This window comes from Amphiura filiformis, chromosome 4 (assembly GCF_039555335.1).
Source record: "Amphiura filiformis chromosome 4, Afil_fr2py, whole genome shotgun sequence".
Classification (NCBI taxonomy): domain Eukaryota; kingdom Metazoa; phylum Echinodermata; class Ophiuroidea; order Amphilepidida; family Amphiuridae; genus Amphiura; species Amphiura filiformis.
In genome coordinates this window covers 45,423,737-45,444,717 of record NC_092631.1, presented here as the reverse complement: position 1 = coordinate 45,444,717, position 20,981 = coordinate 45,423,737, and the positions used below count along the sequence as shown (strand labels likewise).

The 20,981-nt window shown below is 37.8% G+C and overlaps 1 protein-coding gene across 1 annotated transcript in view; it reads right to left on the bottom strand.

Annotated features, from left to right (window-relative positions):
* The window catches only part of LOC140150927 (uncharacterized), a 54,196-nt gene that overhangs the window by 28,552 nt on the left and 4,663 nt on the right, over positions 1–20,981 (bottom strand). The window contains exons 6-16 of the mRNA XM_072173084.1: positions 20,892–20,942; positions 19,345–19,395; positions 15,707–15,751; positions 15,246–15,278; positions 15,022–15,054; positions 14,807–14,839; positions 14,379–14,447; positions 12,599–12,913; positions 11,450–11,497; positions 10,102–10,146; positions 3,617–3,634 (exon numbers count right to left, since the gene is read on the bottom strand). Coding sequence (XP_072029185.1) covers positions 3,617–3,634; positions 10,102–10,146; positions 11,450–11,497; positions 12,599–12,913; positions 14,379–14,447; positions 14,807–14,839; positions 15,022–15,054; positions 15,246–15,278; positions 15,707–15,751; positions 19,345–19,395; positions 20,892–20,942 — 741 coding nt within the window. The remainder of the gene's footprint in view (positions 1–3,616; positions 3,635–10,101; positions 10,147–11,449; positions 11,498–12,598; positions 12,914–14,378; positions 14,448–14,806; positions 14,840–15,021; positions 15,055–15,245; positions 15,279–15,706; positions 15,752–19,344; positions 19,396–20,891; positions 20,943–20,981) is intronic.

The window sequence follows — 20,981 nt, the reverse complement described above, 5'->3', positions numbered from 1 at the left end:
ATCATTGTCTAGCATGTAATTGATCTCATTTTTGAGATGTTCCATTTTCAATGGATTGACTCTGTAAGGATGCTGCTTAATTGGTTTAGTTTCACCAACATCTACATCATGAAATGCAGCAGTTGTTCTACTTGGCGTATCAGGAAATATATTGTCAAATTTGTGAATCAAATTTGCAATTTGACTTTGTTGATCTTGAGAAAGATGACCTAACTTTGAGTCCAAATTAGTGAGCACATCAGAATTGTTCAATTTTACATTATACTCTTTGTGCTCCAGCTCTTTATCCTGGTCAAATGTGACATCAGAATTGTCATCTTTACTCTTGTCTACATTGGCGATTTTGTCTACATCGGCATGTTTGTCTACATTAGCATGTTTTACTGTACACACAGGTTTTGGAATGCCACTGTCACTTCTTTCAACATACTCTTTGAGCATATTTATGTGGCATAACTGCCTGCTCTTGCGTCTACCAGGAGTCTTGATAATATAATCCACTTCACCCACTTTTGACTCTACCTCACATGGGCCATGATATCTGGCTTGTAATGGGTGTCCTGGAATTGGAAACAATACTAGAACTTTGTCACCTGGTTTGAACACTCTTTCTCTGGCATGCTTATCATACCATTGTTTCATTTTGGCCTGACCCTGTTTCAAGTTTTCCTTGGCGATATCAGTTGCTCTGTTAAGCCTATGCTTAAAATTGGAGACATAATCCAATAAATTGATATCTGATTTCTCATTGAGCCACTTTTCTTTCAACAACTTTAAGGGTCCGCGTACTGTGTGTCCAAACACTAACTCAAAAGGACTAAATCCTAAAGTTTCCCGAACAGCTTCCCTAGCAGCAAACAACAACAAGTGTACTCCCTCATCCCAGTCCCTCTGAAATTCCAAACAATATGTCCTGATCATGTTTTTCAATGTTTGGTGGAACCTTTCTAGTGCACCTTGTGATTCTGGATGGTATGCACTTGAGGTATACTGTTCTATACCTAATTGATACATGACCTGCTGAAATACTCCAGAAGTAAAGTTTGATCCCTGGTCTGACTGTATGGACTTGGGGAGCCCCACAAATGTGAAGAACTTGGTTAAAGCTTTCACTATGGTCACTGCTTTAATATTTCTCAATGGTATGGCTTCAGGAAAGCGTGTTGACGCACACATAATTGTCAGAAGGTACTGATTACCTGACACTCCTTTGACTGGCAATTCGTGTCTAACTCCTATGGTTACAGGACCAGAAACCAAGTCAGATGTCAAGTTAATTTTGTGGAGAGGTACATTAAGTATTTCCATCCCAATACCCTGGATCAAAGCATTACCAGCTGAACTATCCTCATTAAAGGGCAAAGTTCCTTCCAGAATCATAGACCGTGCACAACACGTATCTCGCACAATCTTAATGGGCTTTGGACTACCATTATCACCAAGTGATACTACTCCCTCTAACACAAATGGTTCAAATTCTTCACACACCTTGTCTGTCTCACCTCCCTTTTGTGGGAATTCTTGTTTCCTGATTTGACTGACTTGTTTCTTTGACTCAAGTGACACTGCACATCCTACAGTATTACTAGCAGTTTGCTGCTGTTTTTGTGCATCTTGTTTGGCTTTTAAGCTCCGACACGTGGTCACTGTATGTCCTGGTTTCTTACAGAAATTGCAAACTAATTGGGATTTAAATTCAGTCCCACCTGTTGGTCTGGTACCTGAACTCCACGGGGTCCCTCTACCACCAGCACTATGCTGTGAATTAGACCAGGATCTGTGATTAGACTGAGATCTCCCTTCTTGTGTACCACCCTGATTTGCTCTAGGTTGGTTATGGCTGAACCTGTTTGAATAACTTCTGTTATGACTAAATCTACTCGCATTCAATTTGTGAGTTAAGCCATAGTCGTCCGCCATTGTCGCCGCCTCATTTAGCGTCTTAATTTTGCTAGCGCTTTCATCCAAATGGGTTTTAATGTCAACGTGGACACATTTCTTGAACTCTTCTATAAGAACTAATTGCTTAAGTTGGCCGAAATCATCTTTGACTTCTTTTGACCCAAGCCACCTGTCAAACATTTGTTCTTTTACTCTAGCAAATTCTACATGCGTTTGATCTGCTTGCTTTCTTGAATCTCTGAACTTTCAATTGTCTGTATGCTTCAGGCACCAGTTCATAGGCCTTAAGGACTGCTTGTTTGACTTCTTCATAATTATTACATTTCTTTATTGGTAGAGCTGAGTAAGTCTCCCTGGCCGTCCCCACAAAACTACTTTGTAACAGTAGGGTCCAATGCTCTGGAGGCCATTTCAAATTTGTAGCTACCTTTTCAAAATGTTGAAAATACTCGTCAACTTCTTTCTCTTTGAATTTAGGCACAAGCTTTACATACTTTGTAACATCAAAGCCTGACTTTGACTTTGAGGAGAAACTTGATGAGTATTTGTCACCTAGCTTAGCCAACTTCTCTTGTTCAAACTCAATTTCTTTTTCTTTCAAATGTGCTTCCAGCGCCATCTTTTCATGGCGCGCTTTGTCTTCCATTGCCATTTTCTGTTTCTCCATATCTAATCTATAATATGATTCAACTTGTTTTGCTCAATTTGTGAGGGGAATTCCCCTAAAATGTCATCACTCATGTAACTTTGTAAACAAAGATAAATCATCAAATTAAATTACTCAGGGCACATCACAATATATACAACCGAAGTCCACTGATATAGAACCACGGCAGTGGTCAGTCACATCTTATGATCTATCTACCTTGTATAGCTATTTTTCCGAGCAGTGTATAGAAAGGAAAAACAACTGTCCTCTGCATCTATTTATAATAATTCCGCCTTAAATTAAGCGAACAACGCTTCAAAATAATGCGTCTTGTTGACAAACAAACAACTACATTATACCGTGTTCTTACCAAGTGGAGGAGAAGACGCAGTTTCATATCGGTTTCCGGGTTTTCTGTATGTAGTTTAAAAGGCTATGCTATAACTATTATGTGCAAATAAAAAGCTAGATCCCTGTAACAGTTTTCACTTTTTTTGGAATTTCAACATTATAATTAGTGCACAGATTTCCAACATGTAAAGGAGATGTTAAGGAATAGGATGGAAACAGGTGATTCACCGCTGCTGTGGATTTTTTTAAATGAAACATGCTTTTGTAGGATGGAAAAAAATTATTAGGAATATTAGACAATTACGGATAAAGCAAAGCTTTCCACCATGTCCGATGGTATCAGAGAGAACTTCAACTTTTAGCCCCATTTGTGAAATGTTATGCGAGTATTTGCATTTGTGTAGAATAGCTCAGCAAACACAAAACATTTTTGACATCATTCGCAAAAGGTTAGAAAAGGTTGCCAGGTTATATTAAATGTCGGGTTATATAAAGGGAATATAAAGGGTATAAAACGTTTTCATAACATTCAAAAACGTTTGTTGATAACTTACTGCAAATATTCTATTTAACATACATGTTTAAGTGTTAACAGAATATTTGGTAAATAGGTGAGTATGGTATAGGGAAATGATTAGATGGTAGAATAGATATTTGACCATCCCAAGAAGTAACGCCAGGTATATATAAAGTTATTATCATCACTTATCTTACCCAAGTTGTAATCACCACCTGGAAAAAGAAAAGACAAAAGAACCACGCCACAAATATCAAAACCAGGCCAGAAATGTCCAGGATATGGCATATGAAAACACCAAACAACAAGGGACAAGCAATTGAAAAGCATAGACATGGCCTCTGCTGAATCAAAACTTTTATTGTCAAAATACGCGTTTTTATTGTTTAAAACTATATTTTGGCTAACAGCAAGTTTTAAGAAAATCAAACTATCTTTTGAATTTCTTATTTAACCCCAGATTACGAAACGTCTTAGCTCTGAATCCTTAAAGTTGGTTCTTTTTAAAAGTTTCATGAAAATCTGGAATGAAAATATTCAGACAATCTGAAGACGTTTACGTGACCTCCATTTTTATGACACCAAAGACTATGTCTATCCTCTATTCTTTCCCCCTGTTTCTTATAATTGAAGACAGAGATAAAAAGATTAAAATGCGTCTGACGTCATCAATTAAACTCGAGCACGGTTTGTTTACAAGTGTCGGGATGATGAGTTGCTGAACCCGGCGGTAAAACCGGCCGCCTTATTAGAGAGATTGCGGAGAGGCGTTCACTGGAAACGCCATACGGGTTACGTGTTTCGGCATTTTGCGGGCGACCGTCATAATGCCGTTCGCCGCGAAAATCAAATACAATACATTCATGGTGGCGCTATGCCGAAACAAATATACTATAGATGCCATGCATGCTTTTCTCGATTGGATCCAAACAAAGGATTTGAACCGGTGTCCTTCACCGCAATCATGGCGCAGTCCAGTCTATTCAATCAAATGTTGTCATCAACCTATTTGATCGTAGTGCATTGCTATGTGTGTGAGAGTGTCGCGGTAGATTGCAGTCATGCTTTTGTTGAATGCATTTGAGTAGTCATATGCACAACATCTATAAAGAGAATCACCCATTCACCCTTGGGTGCATCGAACCCACATTTGTATTGGTATGCAAATACGACTGGCTGCAATCAGTCCAGTTTAGAATATAGCATCGATGTTTTCCGGCCTTTTTTAAACGAGTATTTTTAACAGGTGTATGTCATTTGTCATGTTTGTCTAAATAACGAAAAACAAGAGTTTGGTGTCGGATGGCGAAGCGAGTAGGCCTATGATTAGTAAAAACCTGAGTTTATACAGATTGTACGAATTTGAATCCACTGATGAGATTCTTGGACAATGTTCAAAATGTGATATGATGATTTGATGATCGAAATACACGTTTCCTTTTTTGATTTCACATGAATTGAAGCAATGTTCGGACAATTTTATTGTACATTAAATGTTATATTTTGACGCTATTATTCAAACCAAGGACATTATGCTTTGACTCGATTGCAAAATTTGATTTATTTTGTATAGGTCGTATTAAAACACCAAATTGGCAAATCTGAGAAATCTATTCCTTTGGGATATTTTTGGAACCCGATACTAGTATCACTATGGACCACAAGAGCATCATCCCAATGGCATAGTCCAATAATCTCAATTACATAATCATAGTGCAAAATTTGACCTCAAGTTGCAGAGTATGAGTTTTTTTTTCATTCAATGAATATATTGGGATTTAACACACTGTTTAAGAACTGTTCCCCTAATAGATAAGCATATTGTTGATCCTAGTGTATACACATACATGGAAGACACGACCCCGGGGCACTCCAACTTTGGAGGTGACGCGTATGTAGGGCTGTTAAGACCCCTTTTCAGCATCGCTGTCACCCAAAGACCCCATATTTTTTACGAACACATGTTCTGTCACCCGAAGACCCCTTATTTTTTCATTTGATCTGTCACCCAAAGACCTTTACTTGTTCAATTTAACAGCAACTTTCATTTATCACTGATTTTGTCACTTATTTTGATAAAACAAAGAAACTTGAAGCCATTTAGAACTAGAAATTCGATTTTCGAGGTTTCTGTTGCGCTGTTTTGACTCTCACCCAAAGATTCCAGTTAAAAAAAGTCATGTTCTCACCCAATGACCCCATATTTTTTACATTTTGCTCTCACCGAATGCCAAAAATCATGCTCTCACCCACTGACCCCATATTTTTTGTATTTTGCTCTCACCGAATGCCCCTTAGTGCGAAAGTGCCAGCCCTACACATATATCCATTTCAAATTGAAGTACCCCCCCCCCGGACACGACCTTATCCAAAGGGCTTGTAGACTTCAATGGAGTCGCCCATTCAGGTAAAGCAATTTGAAATACATACTCCCTCTGCCCGGGGGCACTCCCACTTTGGAGGTGACGCGTATGTAGGGTTGTTAAGACCCCCTTTTCCAGCACCGCTGTCACCCTAAGACCCCATATTTGTTATGAGCACATGCTCTTGTCACCAAAAGACCCCATAGCTGTCCTTTCGATCTGGCACCCAAATACCCTTATATTTTCATTTGATCACCAACAAGTCATGTATCGCTGATTTTGTTACATTTTGCTCTCACCGAAAGCCAAACACATGCTCTCACCCAATGACCCCATATTTTGTATATTTTGCTCTCACCGAATGTCGCTTACTGCGAAAGTGCCAGCCCTACACCTATATCCATTTCATATTGAAGTGCCCCCAGGTCCCTGTGCAAAAGAATAATATCTTCAATGGGGTTCTGGATATCAAATGGAACAGCCCAATACGCATTCCGCATGGTGCGCTGCCACGGGCCAAATCAATAAATTGCTGACACACTCTATTCGCTACTTGCACGGTTCCGCCATTATGCACTATGTGCGGGGAGAGCCTCGAACTGGCAGCATACATGAAAGGAAGAATTATGTAACCTTACACAGAACGTTATGACTAGTTCAATTCCCATTCATGTATGCTGCCAGTTCGAGGCTCTCCCGCACATAGTGCATAATGGCGGAACTGTGCAAGTAGCGAATACGCTAACGAAGTTACGTGATTAATCGGATTAACTACCATAGCAATAGGTACAAACAATTTTGAATATACCGCGCTGCACTACAAGCAGGTTGCACTCATCACCTGTCGTCAATCATATAATAGATTGAATACAATACCGCTCTTTACAAAGAGACTAATCTTACAGGTGCAAGTGATTAGCATTTCTTTGACATCTATGGTTAATGCAGAGGTACTGCATGAACGTAGTAGTGCAGCGCGATATAATCAAAAATTGTTTGTACCTATTGCTATGGTAGTTAATCCTATTATTACGTAACTTCGCCAACGTATTCGCCGTCGAAGTGACGTAATAATCGGATTAACTACCATAGCAATAGATAAATTCAATTTTGAATAAATCACCCTACACTACAAGCAGGTTGCACTCATCACCTGTTTATGTCTGCAATCACAGATTGAATACAATACCGCTTTTTTAAAGATACGGTAGCTTACAGGTGCGAGTGATCAGCATTTCTTTGACATATAATTATGGTTCAATGCATATTCAAACATTGTATTTATCTATTGCTATGGTACTTTTCATGTGTTATCAATATTTTATTGACTAATTTAACTGGGTAATTTTAGACATAGCTTGACTCACCCATGTGAGTCAAGGCTGAACTCATCTTTGTTAGTCACATTGACTCTATGTCTAAAATGACCCAGTTGAGTGAGTCAATAAAACGTTTTACTGACTCACTTAACTGGGACATTTTAGACATAGGGCTGGACACGTGTTTATGAGTCACTGTGACTCGGATTTGGGTTTCAGTGCCTATATGCACCTAATGCTATAGCTATTTTGGTATTGTTCTGATGATTACAACACTTAATATGCAGCAAAAAGTGAATTTTTTAGTTGTTTTCAGTAATCACATATGTTTGATCCCTACATGATCTTGAACTCAAAATCGGTTACCCATAGGCACCAGCTAATGTCAATGCTTATGTGTCCGTCACATCTCTGTGCCATGTAATATGTAGGAAAAGAAGCATTTTGAAGCTGTTTGTTATGTACCGGAAATACACCCTTAATGACCTTTGACCCCAAATCTATGTTTACCCTATAGGCCCCGGCTAGCTATAGCCAAATCTCATTACTGTGCCATGGAACATGTGAGAAGAAGCATTTTTGGTAAAATTACTCAACCGTGATCTTTTACCCCAATTGGGTCATGCCAAATGCAACGGCTGGGGCAGTGAAGCTTTTGCCCAAGTTTGGAAGTTTGGTTATAACTGGTCCAAAAATTAAGGATCTACAGTATATTATATATATCAAATGTTGACATATGAAAATGGGCGGAATGGACCAATGTCGTACCAGAATTCATGGGGTGGGGTGTCAGGGTGGCACCAAACATGTTTAGGGGCACTTCACCTGATCAGGTGCCACAAAACGTTTACCGGCAATATTCAAATGGGATTTTCTAAATTTTTAAATAGATTGTGGGCACGTGGGCACATGCCCCTGTGACGCTACGGTACTGCAATAAACAAACGAAAAAAGAAAAGAAAAGGAGAATAATACAGTATAAGTGAATTACACAGGGGCAGAAATAAAGGACTAGTGGCAAATGGTGGTCATAGACCACAAACCTAGCTGGGACTTGCTGGTGTTGTGGAGGTATCTGACACCTGCAAATGTTCCAAAATGTTCCCCTGGTCATGAGGTTTGTTGTCACCGAGTTTGAGTCCCGTACTCCTTACAGATGTCCAGAAAATGCAATTTTTAGATTTGACCCCAGATGACTTTTGACATGACCCCTGCAAAATGTTCCAAAATGTTCCCCTGGTCATCTAGTCTGTTTGAGCCCCATACCCCTTACATATATCTAGAAAATGAAATTATAAGATTTGACCCAAGATAACCTTTGACCCCTGCAAAGTGTTCCAAAATGTTCCCCTAGTCATTAATTTTGTTGTCAGCAAGTTTGAGCCCTGTACCCCTTACAGATGTCCAGGAAATGCGTTTCTAAAATTTGACCTCTGCATGACCTTTGACCTGACCTCTGCAAAATGTGCCCCTGGTCATGAGATTTGTTGTTACCGAGTTTGAGCCCCATACCCCATACAGATGTCCAGATCATGCAATTGTAAGATTTAGCCCCTTAATCACCTTTGACCCCAATTCTGTATACAAGTTATAGGCGTATGGTATAGCCGATGCCATATATGCAAATGACATCATTGTACTATAATTATAATATGTAGCATTAGTAGCATTTTGAAGGTATTTGGTTAAATACCGGAAATTCCACCTTAATGACCTTTGACCCCAATTCTGTTTAGACCCTATGGGCACTGGATATAGCCGATACATATGTGCAAGTTACGTAATTGTAGGGTGTAACATGTAGGAGGAGGAGCATTTTAAAGTTTGTTGCCAGAAGAAGAAAGAAGAATCGGATAGAAAACAGTACCTAGCTCGGGGTTGTAAACCCCAGCTAGGTAAAAAAGGCCTAACACAATAGAGACTTATTAGTACATAAAGTGTTCATACAATATTTAAATGTTTGCAAAATAACATTTTACAAAATTGCTTTTCCTACAGTACCGTGACCTTTACATTCCCTGGTATTTTAATAAAATTTTATCAAAATGTTTTAACCAAAACACGTGATCATGTTTTAAAAATATTTTGATGTTTGCTGAATAGTATCCATAAGCAAAACACTCTGACAGCTGTTTAACACAACGAAAAAGCAAGGCGAAAAATGGCGTTGCATGAACTTCTGTCCCCCGTACAAAAAAGAAATTCAACGGCAAATTTACCGTAACACGACTCGATCTTGCCTAAAACGCCTCTTCGCAAGCTGATTTTTGGACGGCATTTTCCACACAGAAATGAATAGGTAATCTTCCCGTTCGAATTCGCGTCGAAAAAAATCGAAATTTACTCACCTCTTCTGGTCTATACTAGGTCAAATTGTAACCCCCAAAATGGATTTTATTACATGTCGGACTCTACTTGCTCTATTAGGATACTTTGATTCGCTTCATAATAAGACAAACATAACATTTTTCTGCATTTTATAATGCGTCTTTTTGTCATTTTGGAACGTCATTTTTTGCTACCAACCGCAACGTAATCGCCTTACGGTAATTCCACGATTGACCAATTCACAATAGATTTCACCCTCTAGAGGGCACACTAACCTATTTTTGACTAATGTAGTTTGCCGTTCCCGTTCCCGTTTCACGTTTCACGTAAATTTCGCAATCTCTCTATTGTTAATTATGCACCTTCAAACATACAAACCATTTCAAAAGTTAGGTCTTTATAGTAGAAAACTTTCTTTCCTGAAGGCACCATGTCAACATTGACTAGAAAAGTTGCTTTTCGCTTTGTAGAAGTATGTAATTTTCGCCATTTTTTGCTATTCCCTTTCTCCGATCGGCACCAGATAAATCGACCTTCCTTTTACGCGCTAATTAACCAATCAAGTATCGTAGGAATTTGGTTGACAGTGACGTCAGACGCGTTTTAGTCTTTTTTTTTATCTCTTTTTCTTCAATAATACCTATCTCTCTTTCTCTTTATAGATCCACGTACCCATTATTTGTCTCTTAAGCCGCTCATTGAATTCTGCATACACATCTGAAAATAAAAGGCACAATATTTTGTTTGGCTGATAGACTTGATAATAATAGAATCGAATAGAATAATATGTGTGTCTTTCCTGTTGAGAGCAGTTCCATCAATTTCAATTTTATTATAGTGAATGGTGATAGATCCTGATACTGCCATGGAAATAATGTGTCTCGTTTTGATGAATGGTATAGAGATGGGCGGTATCAAACGTTGCTTAATGTGGCACGGACGTAACCGTACAAAATATTTTTAAGAACTTCACAGGTATGAATGTACCTAGTGTCGTATTGCCCATAAATTGTTTGCAGTGATACTTTCTGCATATGACAATAATCCACTAATAGTCCTCCCCATGCGCGTATTTTTTTTTTTTTTTTGTCTTTGGGGGCGCCAGCCCCCCGGGGGCAAAGTAAGGGGGCGGCAAAAACGAAGGGGCGGCGGAAGAAGAAGGGTGGCAAAAAACAGGGGCGGCAAAAACGAAGTGGGCGGCAAAACGAATTAGCAATTTATTTTTTTTGCTCTTCACTTTTTCTTCTTCAGCCCCCAGGGTTAGGGGCGGCCACGGTACGCCACTGCTCCCAGCATACTTTGTTGCCGAATTCGACTGCTTCGATAATTTGCTTGCGTCTTATATTGGTATGAAATCAAGATTAGATATAACACAAAACTGTTGTTTTGGCATTTTCGTTTCGGTGACGTGAATATACAGTTCTTGGGTTAAACTTGCAGACACACAAGCAAACATGTTGACAATCAAACAAACACACGGAAAATGACCAGAACAAAATAGTCTTGACATATAAACATCTCAAAAAAAGTAATTGACCCCCTTAAATAATGACCATTATTCAAAAACGGGTGATTGTATTACAAATCATATGCGTTGGAGGCATAATTTATTTCTTCACATTTTGACACCTCATTTGTAGCAATTGACTAAATATTGACGTCACAGCGTACATTTAAATCAATGTAGCCCAAGATCTGAAAGTTGCAGTAAATTCTATTGATTTTGCATTCAGTGTAATGGAATTAAATCTGTATAATTATATCTGAGTGTTTTTGTATTGTAAAAAATTTGTATGTAAGTGCAACTTTCAAATCTGGACCTCACTACATTAAATTAACCGGTGTTTTATTGTTTTCTGGGCTATCGTATCAAATGAGGTGTCAAAATGCGCAGCAATAAATTCTGCTTCCAACGCATTTGTCAGATTTGCAATACAATATCCCCTTTTTGAATAATGGCCATTATTTAAGGGGAGTTAATTACTTTTTTTGAGATGTTTATTATGAGAGTAATACTTACCTATTTCAACATTTTCATGTATTTCCGTTTCTCGTTTCTTTCGTCCGACTGAATGAGAGTTAAACAAATTGTAGATTATTCTATCGTACAAAATATTTTGAGAACTGCACAGGCATGAAGTATCGGGTTGTTCATAAAATATTTGTAGTGACACTTTTTGCAGATTACAATAACCCATTAATAGCCCTTCGTTTCGGTGAAAATAATCTACAGCACTTGTGTTAAACATGCAAACACATAAGCAAATAGATTGACATATATATTGAGAGTAGTACCTATTCCAACATTTTCATGTATTTCCGTTTCTCGTTTCTTTCGTCCGAATGAATGAAAGTATAAATAATTGCAGATTATACATTTTAAATCCCAATTTAGTTTAACATGTTCCAACTGATGCCTATTTTAAACCAACAAAGTGTTGCGTTCATTTTATCATTTGCATTATTTTGATTTATCACAATATATTTTACATGCTTACATTGCCTCAGCATACTTTACAGGAATTCGCTAACCAATGTGGCCGAAGACACACTGTATCGTCGGAAACTTAATTGTTTAGGTATTTTAACGCCATAACTAAATATCACTAAATAACTGGTGTGGTTGAGGAATAAATCAGCTATCACATACTTTTTGAATCTTGACAATTGACCACACCGTTCTTTTTTACGAAACTCCCTCATTTTCAAGCCTTTCCACGGATTTAAATACCAATCGATGATCTGTATTCGCAGTACTGATCACGGCGCATCATCAGCGCATGAGGCGTCTATTGTCATTGATAGATATTTGACTCCTTGGAACGGATTGAAAATGAGGTAGTCTCGTAACATTCTTTATTTCAAAAACGGAGTGGTCAATTGTCAAAATTTAAAATTATATGGGATAGCTGATTTATTCCTCAACCACAGCGGTTATTTAGTTATGTTTGAAGTACGCGTTGAAATACCCAAAAAAATCAGTTCCTGACGATACAGTTGTTTCTGGGACACCTGCAAAAGATATTGCGAAGCAGGGACTTGCAGCTACAAAGTGCACATCCTATAGATACCATACATTTAACAATTACAGCCAGAACCAGCTGTCAGCAGTTTGAAATTCTACGATATAGTTTCGCTTTTACATGGTTCACTTATTTACGATACTTACATTCTGAGCATGTTGCTCCAACATCGTAAGTATGATCACCGGACCCCGGAGCTGCTGCTGTGTACACACAATCTAATAAAGTCACTTCTTCGCCATTGCAGTCTATATCGGAAATCAAAACCGGGCCATTAGCAGCAGTAGTCCCAGTATTTCCTGCACCCACGATGGCTTGCGTGGCCGTACCCAAGCCGAGCATTCGGCACATCACATTGGCCTCAGCTATGTCCCACGATTGGTCGCTGATTGTGCCCCATTGACCACTATGGAGTATTTCAAGTCTGCTATTTTCCAGGCGTACATCTTCAAAGCTGATCCCTATTGTTGATAAGGAGTTATGCATTAAACACATTATCAAAAAACGCCAAAAAACAACAGCAACAAAACAACAACAACAACAAAACAAAAAACAATAACAAACAGACACAAATCGTGAACATTAATAATGGCTTAATGCATGAAATAGATAAGGTATATACATTTATAATTGAGATTAGAAATAATCGGACCATGCCGAACCGGAATTACGGACTGGACTGGACCAGACCGATGTTAAGACATGAATTTCTCAAACAACGGCGGAAAAATATCGGCGTGTGTGGTCATGAAATAGCCGGGTAAAAGGACTGATCAACGTGCTGTCTCTTCGGAACCGTCTTCTTATATCCTTAAAATACTGATCTCAATCAAACATTATGCATTCAATAGGTCATACGACCCTAATCAGATATTAACATCGTGTATACTCGCAGTTATCTGGAACTAATTGTATGAAATAAAGATGAATGAATGAATGTATTAAATTGGATATGGTCAAACCAGAAACATTCACCTTTTGGTTAAATGAAATTACCGACAATTTGGCCAACACCTTTGGCCTTCAGCTGGATGGATGACCTATAGTGTGGTATATCGGCGAGGAATTGCTTGATGACCCGTTCCCAACCGTATGTGACAGATTAATTCTAACGTGGGACGCCTTCTCTAACAGCAGTTGAGGGACGATTGTACGGCTCGTACCCCTACCGCTTTTTTGACTCCCGTTCGAACTAACGTTGTCTATGTCACAATTCTAACCACTGGCCTCAAGACTGGACATGCGACTCTGCCGGTGTTGACCGGTTCACCTATGTAAAGGTAAATTTTCTGCACTATTGATCTTCAGCGCACTGAACACTCTACACTACACCATTTATGCGATCCTTAGTTTGCTTGCCCTTCGAGTGCATAAGCGATTGCCCTTCGGGTGCATAAGCAATTGCCGCAGGATATTGGTTGGCCAAACGTGTGTAGTGATACCATGATCGAGGTCAATTCTCTTTAACTTCTCCGAAACAACACCATGATAGGGATTGGCAAGTCTTGGTACCAGATGATGTGGTGCCTCTTTTAGCTGTTGTAGTGTCTTGATCACCACGATTAACACGATTAAGGGCTTTGTAAATGCCCAGTCATTGAAACCACACCTCATTTTCAAGGCATGGCGCAAATGTTGGTGCTCAGTGATCCTTTATGATTATGGTATCAGCCCTGTGGTAAAGAGTGTTCACCATACCCAAGTTTCTAGACCAATGTGTGGTTCGAGCTGAACAAATGCTGATCAGTGTTCGTTAGTTTGCGAAATACCGATACTGAGAGAGTGTGTCTGATGGACAATAAATTTCCCTCTTTGGATTGCTTGGTTACTGTCAACCAAGATCGAACTTTGTGTTTTCAAATAAATTTAACTTGCACAAGTACATTTCGTCAAGTCACAAGTCCTGGATTTGATATGTTACATTACCTGGGTGACAAGAAAGCTTCTTATCTTCGTCTGGTACTGAACAATATTGCCACTGTATACCCTGACCAGCTAAAACAAAACGAATGAGAGTGTGTGTTTATTTTATGACGATGTAGAGGTTAGATGATTTGTAATTTTCTTGTGCTTCAAATACATGTAAGTTGGCTACTAGTGTTATAAGGGACACGCAGCGGTTTGCAAAATCAGATCATACACTAAACTTGATTAAAATCAAATGTTGGCTCTTTTTGAACAAACATAATTTTTTGTAAATGTGAAAGCAATTTAGATACAAAAATTGTACTACATGGCAGGATAAAAGTATGTCTTTCATTATTGACGATGGTTGTCGGTGAGCCGTGTCGCTATGATGTAATAGATATTAACAATGCTCAAAACGCGTTATTTGTAACTTTACAAATACTTACCTTCTGTTTGCCTTTTTCTTCGTCGATTGTACTCTGTACGAAAGAAAATATTACTCACTCAATTACTCAACCTAATACCAGATTTATTATAGTCACTTCTCTGTTTAATGGGGAGATATATACGGTGTGGTGCCACATTTTTCTTGAAGCAATAGACCTACTTTTTGAATGTTTATGTTTTATGGATTTATATTTATAACTTTACAAATACCTACCTTCTGTTTGCCTTTTTCTTCGTCGATTGTACTCTATACGAAAGAAAAAATGCTCATGTTGAATTATTTATATGTCCAACCTAATACCAGATTCATTATAGTCACTTCTCTGTTTAATGGGGAGATATATACGGTGTGGTGCCATATTTCTTGAAGCAATATACCTACTTTTTGAATGTTTATGTTTTTTCATGCATTTGTAATTGTAACTTTCAAATACCTACCTTGTAGTTCCCTTTTTCTACGTCGATTGTACTCTGTATCAAATTAAAAAAAACCCATGTTGAATTATTCCTAAGTTAGTACCACATTTATGATAGTCAAATCTCTGTTTAATTAGAATATATTTACGGTGTGGTGCAACATTCCATGAAGCAATAAACTAGCTTTTGAAAGTTTTACGTGTCTTCATGCAGGTATCTATTCGCCGTAGAAGTGACGTAATAAATCGGAATAACTACCATAGTAACATATGAATACAATTTTGACTATATCGCCCTGCACTACGCAGATTGAACTCACCACCTGTGTATGTCAATATTCATATCTTTTTAGGTGCGAGTGATCAGCATGGTATGGTTCAATGCATAGGTACCGCGAGAACGTCGTAGTATTGCTATAGTAGTTGATCCGATTATTACGTCACTTCTACAGCGAATAGTCCAAAGATAACTAAAGCCATTACCTTTGAGTATATCATGTATATTGCTTTTCCGTTTCCTTCTTACAGCTGTGAAAAAACCGAAAAGAATAACATTAATGTTGATGGTCCAAACCACCACAACCACCACCACCACCATCACCACTACCCCCACCCACCTTTGTTTCATAACCACTATGGTATAGGACATTTTTTGATTTAGCTATAGCCACCTCGCCAGAAGTATTTATTTATGTTTGTACTTGCTCAAGTAGCATTCGATGCAAATTTTGTTACACAATTCGATGCGGTACTTTTTATGAGCAAGAACAATAATAGTATTAGTAATAATAATTTTCATAGATTAAATGCTACCAATAAACAATTAAGGGTTCAGATAGCGACGTTTCACGCATTTTTTGTGGGATCTGAGAGCACACATCAGATATATCAAATTGCATTTTTAAAACGTGGAATTTCCTTCTGATATCGAATAATATTGATTTTTTGAAATTCACGATATACATATATAATACACATTAGGCCTTTATGGAAAATGAATATTTTTTAAATATTTGTATCAATCTAATGATATGTACTTTGAAAATTTTTACCTTTCATATAAGATATAGATTTTTTCCAAAAAACCTGAAAAAAACATTATGTCTTTATTTATTTGATATCAGAAAGACATTCCTCGTTTTAAAAATGCAATTTGATATGCCTGATGTTCTCTCAGGTCCCACCAAAAAGTACGTGAAAACGTCGCTATCCGAGTTCTTAAACCATTTACAACTATTGTCAACAGAAAACAACAAATAAATGATTACTTTAACCCAAGTTTATGTTTAAAAATGAATGTCATGACAAGAACGATCGGCGTATGCGTTTAGGAGAAAATAAAAACAAAACATAACAAATAATGCTGTAACGACGATTTATCATTTTAATTATAGTTATTAAATTCTTCTGTTGTGAACTTGATGTCAGGATCTAATGAATTTAGGTGATTTGTAAACTCCTGCGCGTATTGTTCGTATCGTCGACATAACGGAACCACCACAATGGGGGGGGGGGGGGTTGGAGCTGATCTTATGGCTGCCTGTTCTAATTGTTCCATATACAAGTTGCAGCCGATCGGGGATACCCATGACCCTATAGCCGCGCCATAGATTTGTTGGTAATAATGTCCATTGTATACTAAGTAAGTACAATTTAAACACACTTCGAGGAGTTTATTAACATGCTTAGCCGACAGGCGTGTCCGATCAAGTTACGGGGGCCAATACAAGTTACCCAGCGTGTACAACCAAGGGGCAACTTGGGTTGCCAGTCTCCTGATGAAGTTCAAAGTTGTGACCGAAAATTTGAGGTACGTCTTAATTTTGTGTTGAGATCGTGGGTTAAAAATGATTAATTATGAAGTCTACCAACATAGATGAACTTTCACATTTAGACTTTTTTTTATATCAGATAACATGCTTACATCGATTTTGACCTAACTTGGTCACAATGATCATTGACCGTGCACCTACATGCCACATGAAACTTGTGGGGTCAAAGGTCACGCAGGGGTCATAGGGTTCAGACGTGATTTCTTCTCAAAATGCATCTTCTCCCACAAATAACGCAGGACAGTGACGCCACTTACACACATGCATTATTATTACCCAGTGTCTATGGAGTGTACACATATTTGGGGTCAAAGGTCATTAAGGGGTCATTTCCGGTATAAAACAAAAAATCGGTAACGGTATGTTCACACATGAATTGTGGTTACCGAGTGTTTATGTGGTATTTTTTTTTATTTCGGGTTAAAGGTCATTAAGAGGTCATTTCCGATATAAAACGAAATACCTTTATAATGCATCTTCTCCCATAAATTACGTAGGACAGTGATGCCACTTACACACATGCATTGTTATTGCCCAGTGTCTATGGGTGTGCAAAATTTCGGGTCAAAGGTCATTAAAGGGTCACTTCCGGTTTAAAACGAAAAACCTTCAAAAATGATCAGTTAAGGAAAACATAGCAAAGTAACAGTATGTTCACACATCTTCATCTTCATGAAGGTCATTAAGGGGTCACTTCCGGTCTGAAAAAAATTCAAAATGTCCCTTCTGCCACAAATAATATGGCAAAGTGATGCCACGTGTACACATGCATTGGAATTAGCCAATGTCTATGGGGTTTTAATATATTTTGGGGTCAAAGGTCATTAAGGGGTCAAACACGGCTGTGTTCGTGGTTTTAGACCACAGCTATGTCTAGTTCTTTCTTCTTCTTTCTACTGGCAACACATTTCAAAATGCTTCTCTTACATGTTACATCCTACAATGACGTCACTTACACATATGCATCGGCTATATCCAGTGTCTATAGGGTGTTCACAGATTTGAGGTCAAAGGTCATTAAGGGGTCATTTCCGGTATATAACCAAATACCTTAAAAATGCTTCTCTTGCCACAAATTACATAGCACGATGACGTTACTTACACATATGCATCGGCTATATCCAGTGACGATAGGGTGTTCACAGATTTGGGGTCAAATTTCATTAAGGGCTCATTTCCGGTATAAAACGAGATATCTTCAAAATGCTTCTTCTGCCACAAACTGCATAGCACGATGACGTCACTTGCACATATGCATCGGCTATATCAAGTGTCTATAAGGTATTCACTAAATTGGGGTCAAAGGTCATTAAGGGGTCATTTCCTGTTAAAAATAAAAAACTTCACAAATTCATATTTGCTACATGTAAGATTGTGTGTTGATGCCACAAATCCTAAACATGTTAGAAATATTTATGACCTCAAAGGTCAAAGTTTATGGGTCAAAGGTCAAATTTTAAAATTGGTCCAATCGAGCTCGAATTCAACATGTATGATCCTTACGACATTCCTAACATGTTTAAAATATTTATGACCCCAAAGGTCAAAGTTTAGGGGTCAAAGGTCAAATGTTAAAATTGGTCTGATCAAGCTCAAATTCAACAGGATTGACCCTTACAACATTCTAAACACGTTAAAAATATTTATGACCATAAAGGGCAAAGTTTAGGGGGTCATTTCGTCAAAGGTCATTTAGGGGTCATTTCTGATTAACGGCTACGGTATGTTCACCCATGAATTGCTGTTACGCGGTGTATATGTGGTATTTTGGCTGGCCGGCTTGTTCGTGTTGTATGCAACACTAGTTATCTATTTTTCTGTCACCTATCAATAACCAGTTAAAATAAACCAATTCATTTAGTTTGAAAAAGACAAAGAGTTGTCGCGTCGAAAGCTCACAACAATTTTAGTTAAGTGTATCGGTTTAAACTCTGTCAATATCATTTATTTTGATAAAATAGAATATATATAATTTGCATAAAAGTAGTTTCAATCACTAGAGGTTATCCAATTTACTCATGTGTGACTTCTAACAAAGGCGCTGGTTCCCGTAGTATTCCTCATTCAAACAAATTCGATGCACGACCTCGGAGTTACTTGCATGACTTTGGCGGGTTATTTTGAAACAGTCATGGTTGCACATGCAGGTACTTCTTTTGAAAATCCTAAACAAGGTATAGCAATCGTTGATAGGATATGCAGCTTATAAAACACGGATAATTAAAAAACAAGCTTTTGATTAAACTGTTGATTAAACATGTTAAATGTATTTAAAAGAAATATACTAACCTTCACAATTAGGATCCGTCGTTGGGTTACAATCTGGCATGTCTTCAGTACCTAAAAGTATTGAGAGCAAATTAATGCGTGCTTTAAAAACAGGCAAAGCATCAGTAAAGTATTGCGCAACAGAAAGTAGTAAATTTTACCTCTATATTGGCTCTATATTGATTCATTATTTAAATTTAAATTTATTTTGGTGTTCTATCATCAGTTCATGAAAATGTGCATGGGGAGGGTCTTCAAACATTTTGTAAGGGGATGTGCCACGTAGACTTTCGGATGCTGACTTTCTCTATTTATTTGCTGTCTTTGCAACCCTTCAGTGTACCAGTTTTTCACAAAAAAAGGACATAGCGGGTACTTTTGCCCAAATCTGGGTGTACACAGATTTGGGGTCAAAGGTAATTAAGGGCCATTTACAGATTTGGGGTCAAAGGTAATTAAGGGCCATTTCCAGTATAAAACGAAAAATCTTTGAAAAAATTATTAGCTAAGAAAAAAATAGGGCAGTAACGGTATGTTCACACATGAATTGTGGTTACCAAGTGTATATGTGGTATTTTTTTATATTTCGGGTCAAAGGTCATTAAGGGGTCATTTCAATGCTAAAATTTAAAAAATCTTTAAAAATTAATATTTGCTACATATAAGATTGTATGTTGATGCCATTTGCACAGAAATGATCTTTAACAAATCAAAGGTCAAAGTTTATGGGTCAAAGGTCACATTTTAAAATTGGTCCAATCGAGCTCGAATTCAACAGGTATGATCCTTTCGACATTCCTAACATGTTTAAAATATTTATGACTCCAAAGGTCAAAGTTTAGGGGTCAAAGGTCAAATGTTAAAATTGGTCTGATCGAGCTCAAATTCAACAGGAATGACCCTTACAGCATTGTAAACACGTTAAAAATATTTATGACCCTAAAGGTCAAAGTTTAGGGGTCATTTCGTCAAAGGTCATTTAGGGGTCATTTCTGCTCAACGGCTACGGTATACTCACCCATGAATTGCTGTTACGTGGTGTATATGTGGTATTTTGGCTGGCCGGCTTGTTCGTGTTGTATGCAACACTAGTTATCGATTTTCTGTCACATATCAATAACCAGTCAATAAACCAATTCCTTTAGTTTGATAAAGACAAAGAGTCGTCGCGTCGAAAGCTCACAACAATTTTAGTTGTGTGTATCGGTTTAAACTCTGTTTATCATTTATTTTGATAAAATAGCATATACATAATTTGCATAAAAGTAGTTTCAATCACTAGAGGTTATCCACTTTACTCATGTGTGACTTCTAACAAAAGGCGCTGGTTCCCGACGTATTCCTCATTCAAACCAATTCGATGCACGACCTCGGAGTTACTTGCATGACTTTGGCGGGCTATTTTGAAACAGTCATGGTTGCACATGCAGGTACTTTGAAAATCCTGAACAAGGTATAGCAATCGTTGATAGGATATGCAGCTTATAGAACACGGATAATTTAAAAACACGCTTTTGATTGAACTGTCGATTAAACATGTTAAATGTATTTAAAAGAAATATACTAACCTTCACAATTAGGATCCGTCGTTGGGTTACAATCTGGCATGTCTTCAGTACCTAAAAGTATTGAGAGCAAATTAATGCGTGCTTTAAAAA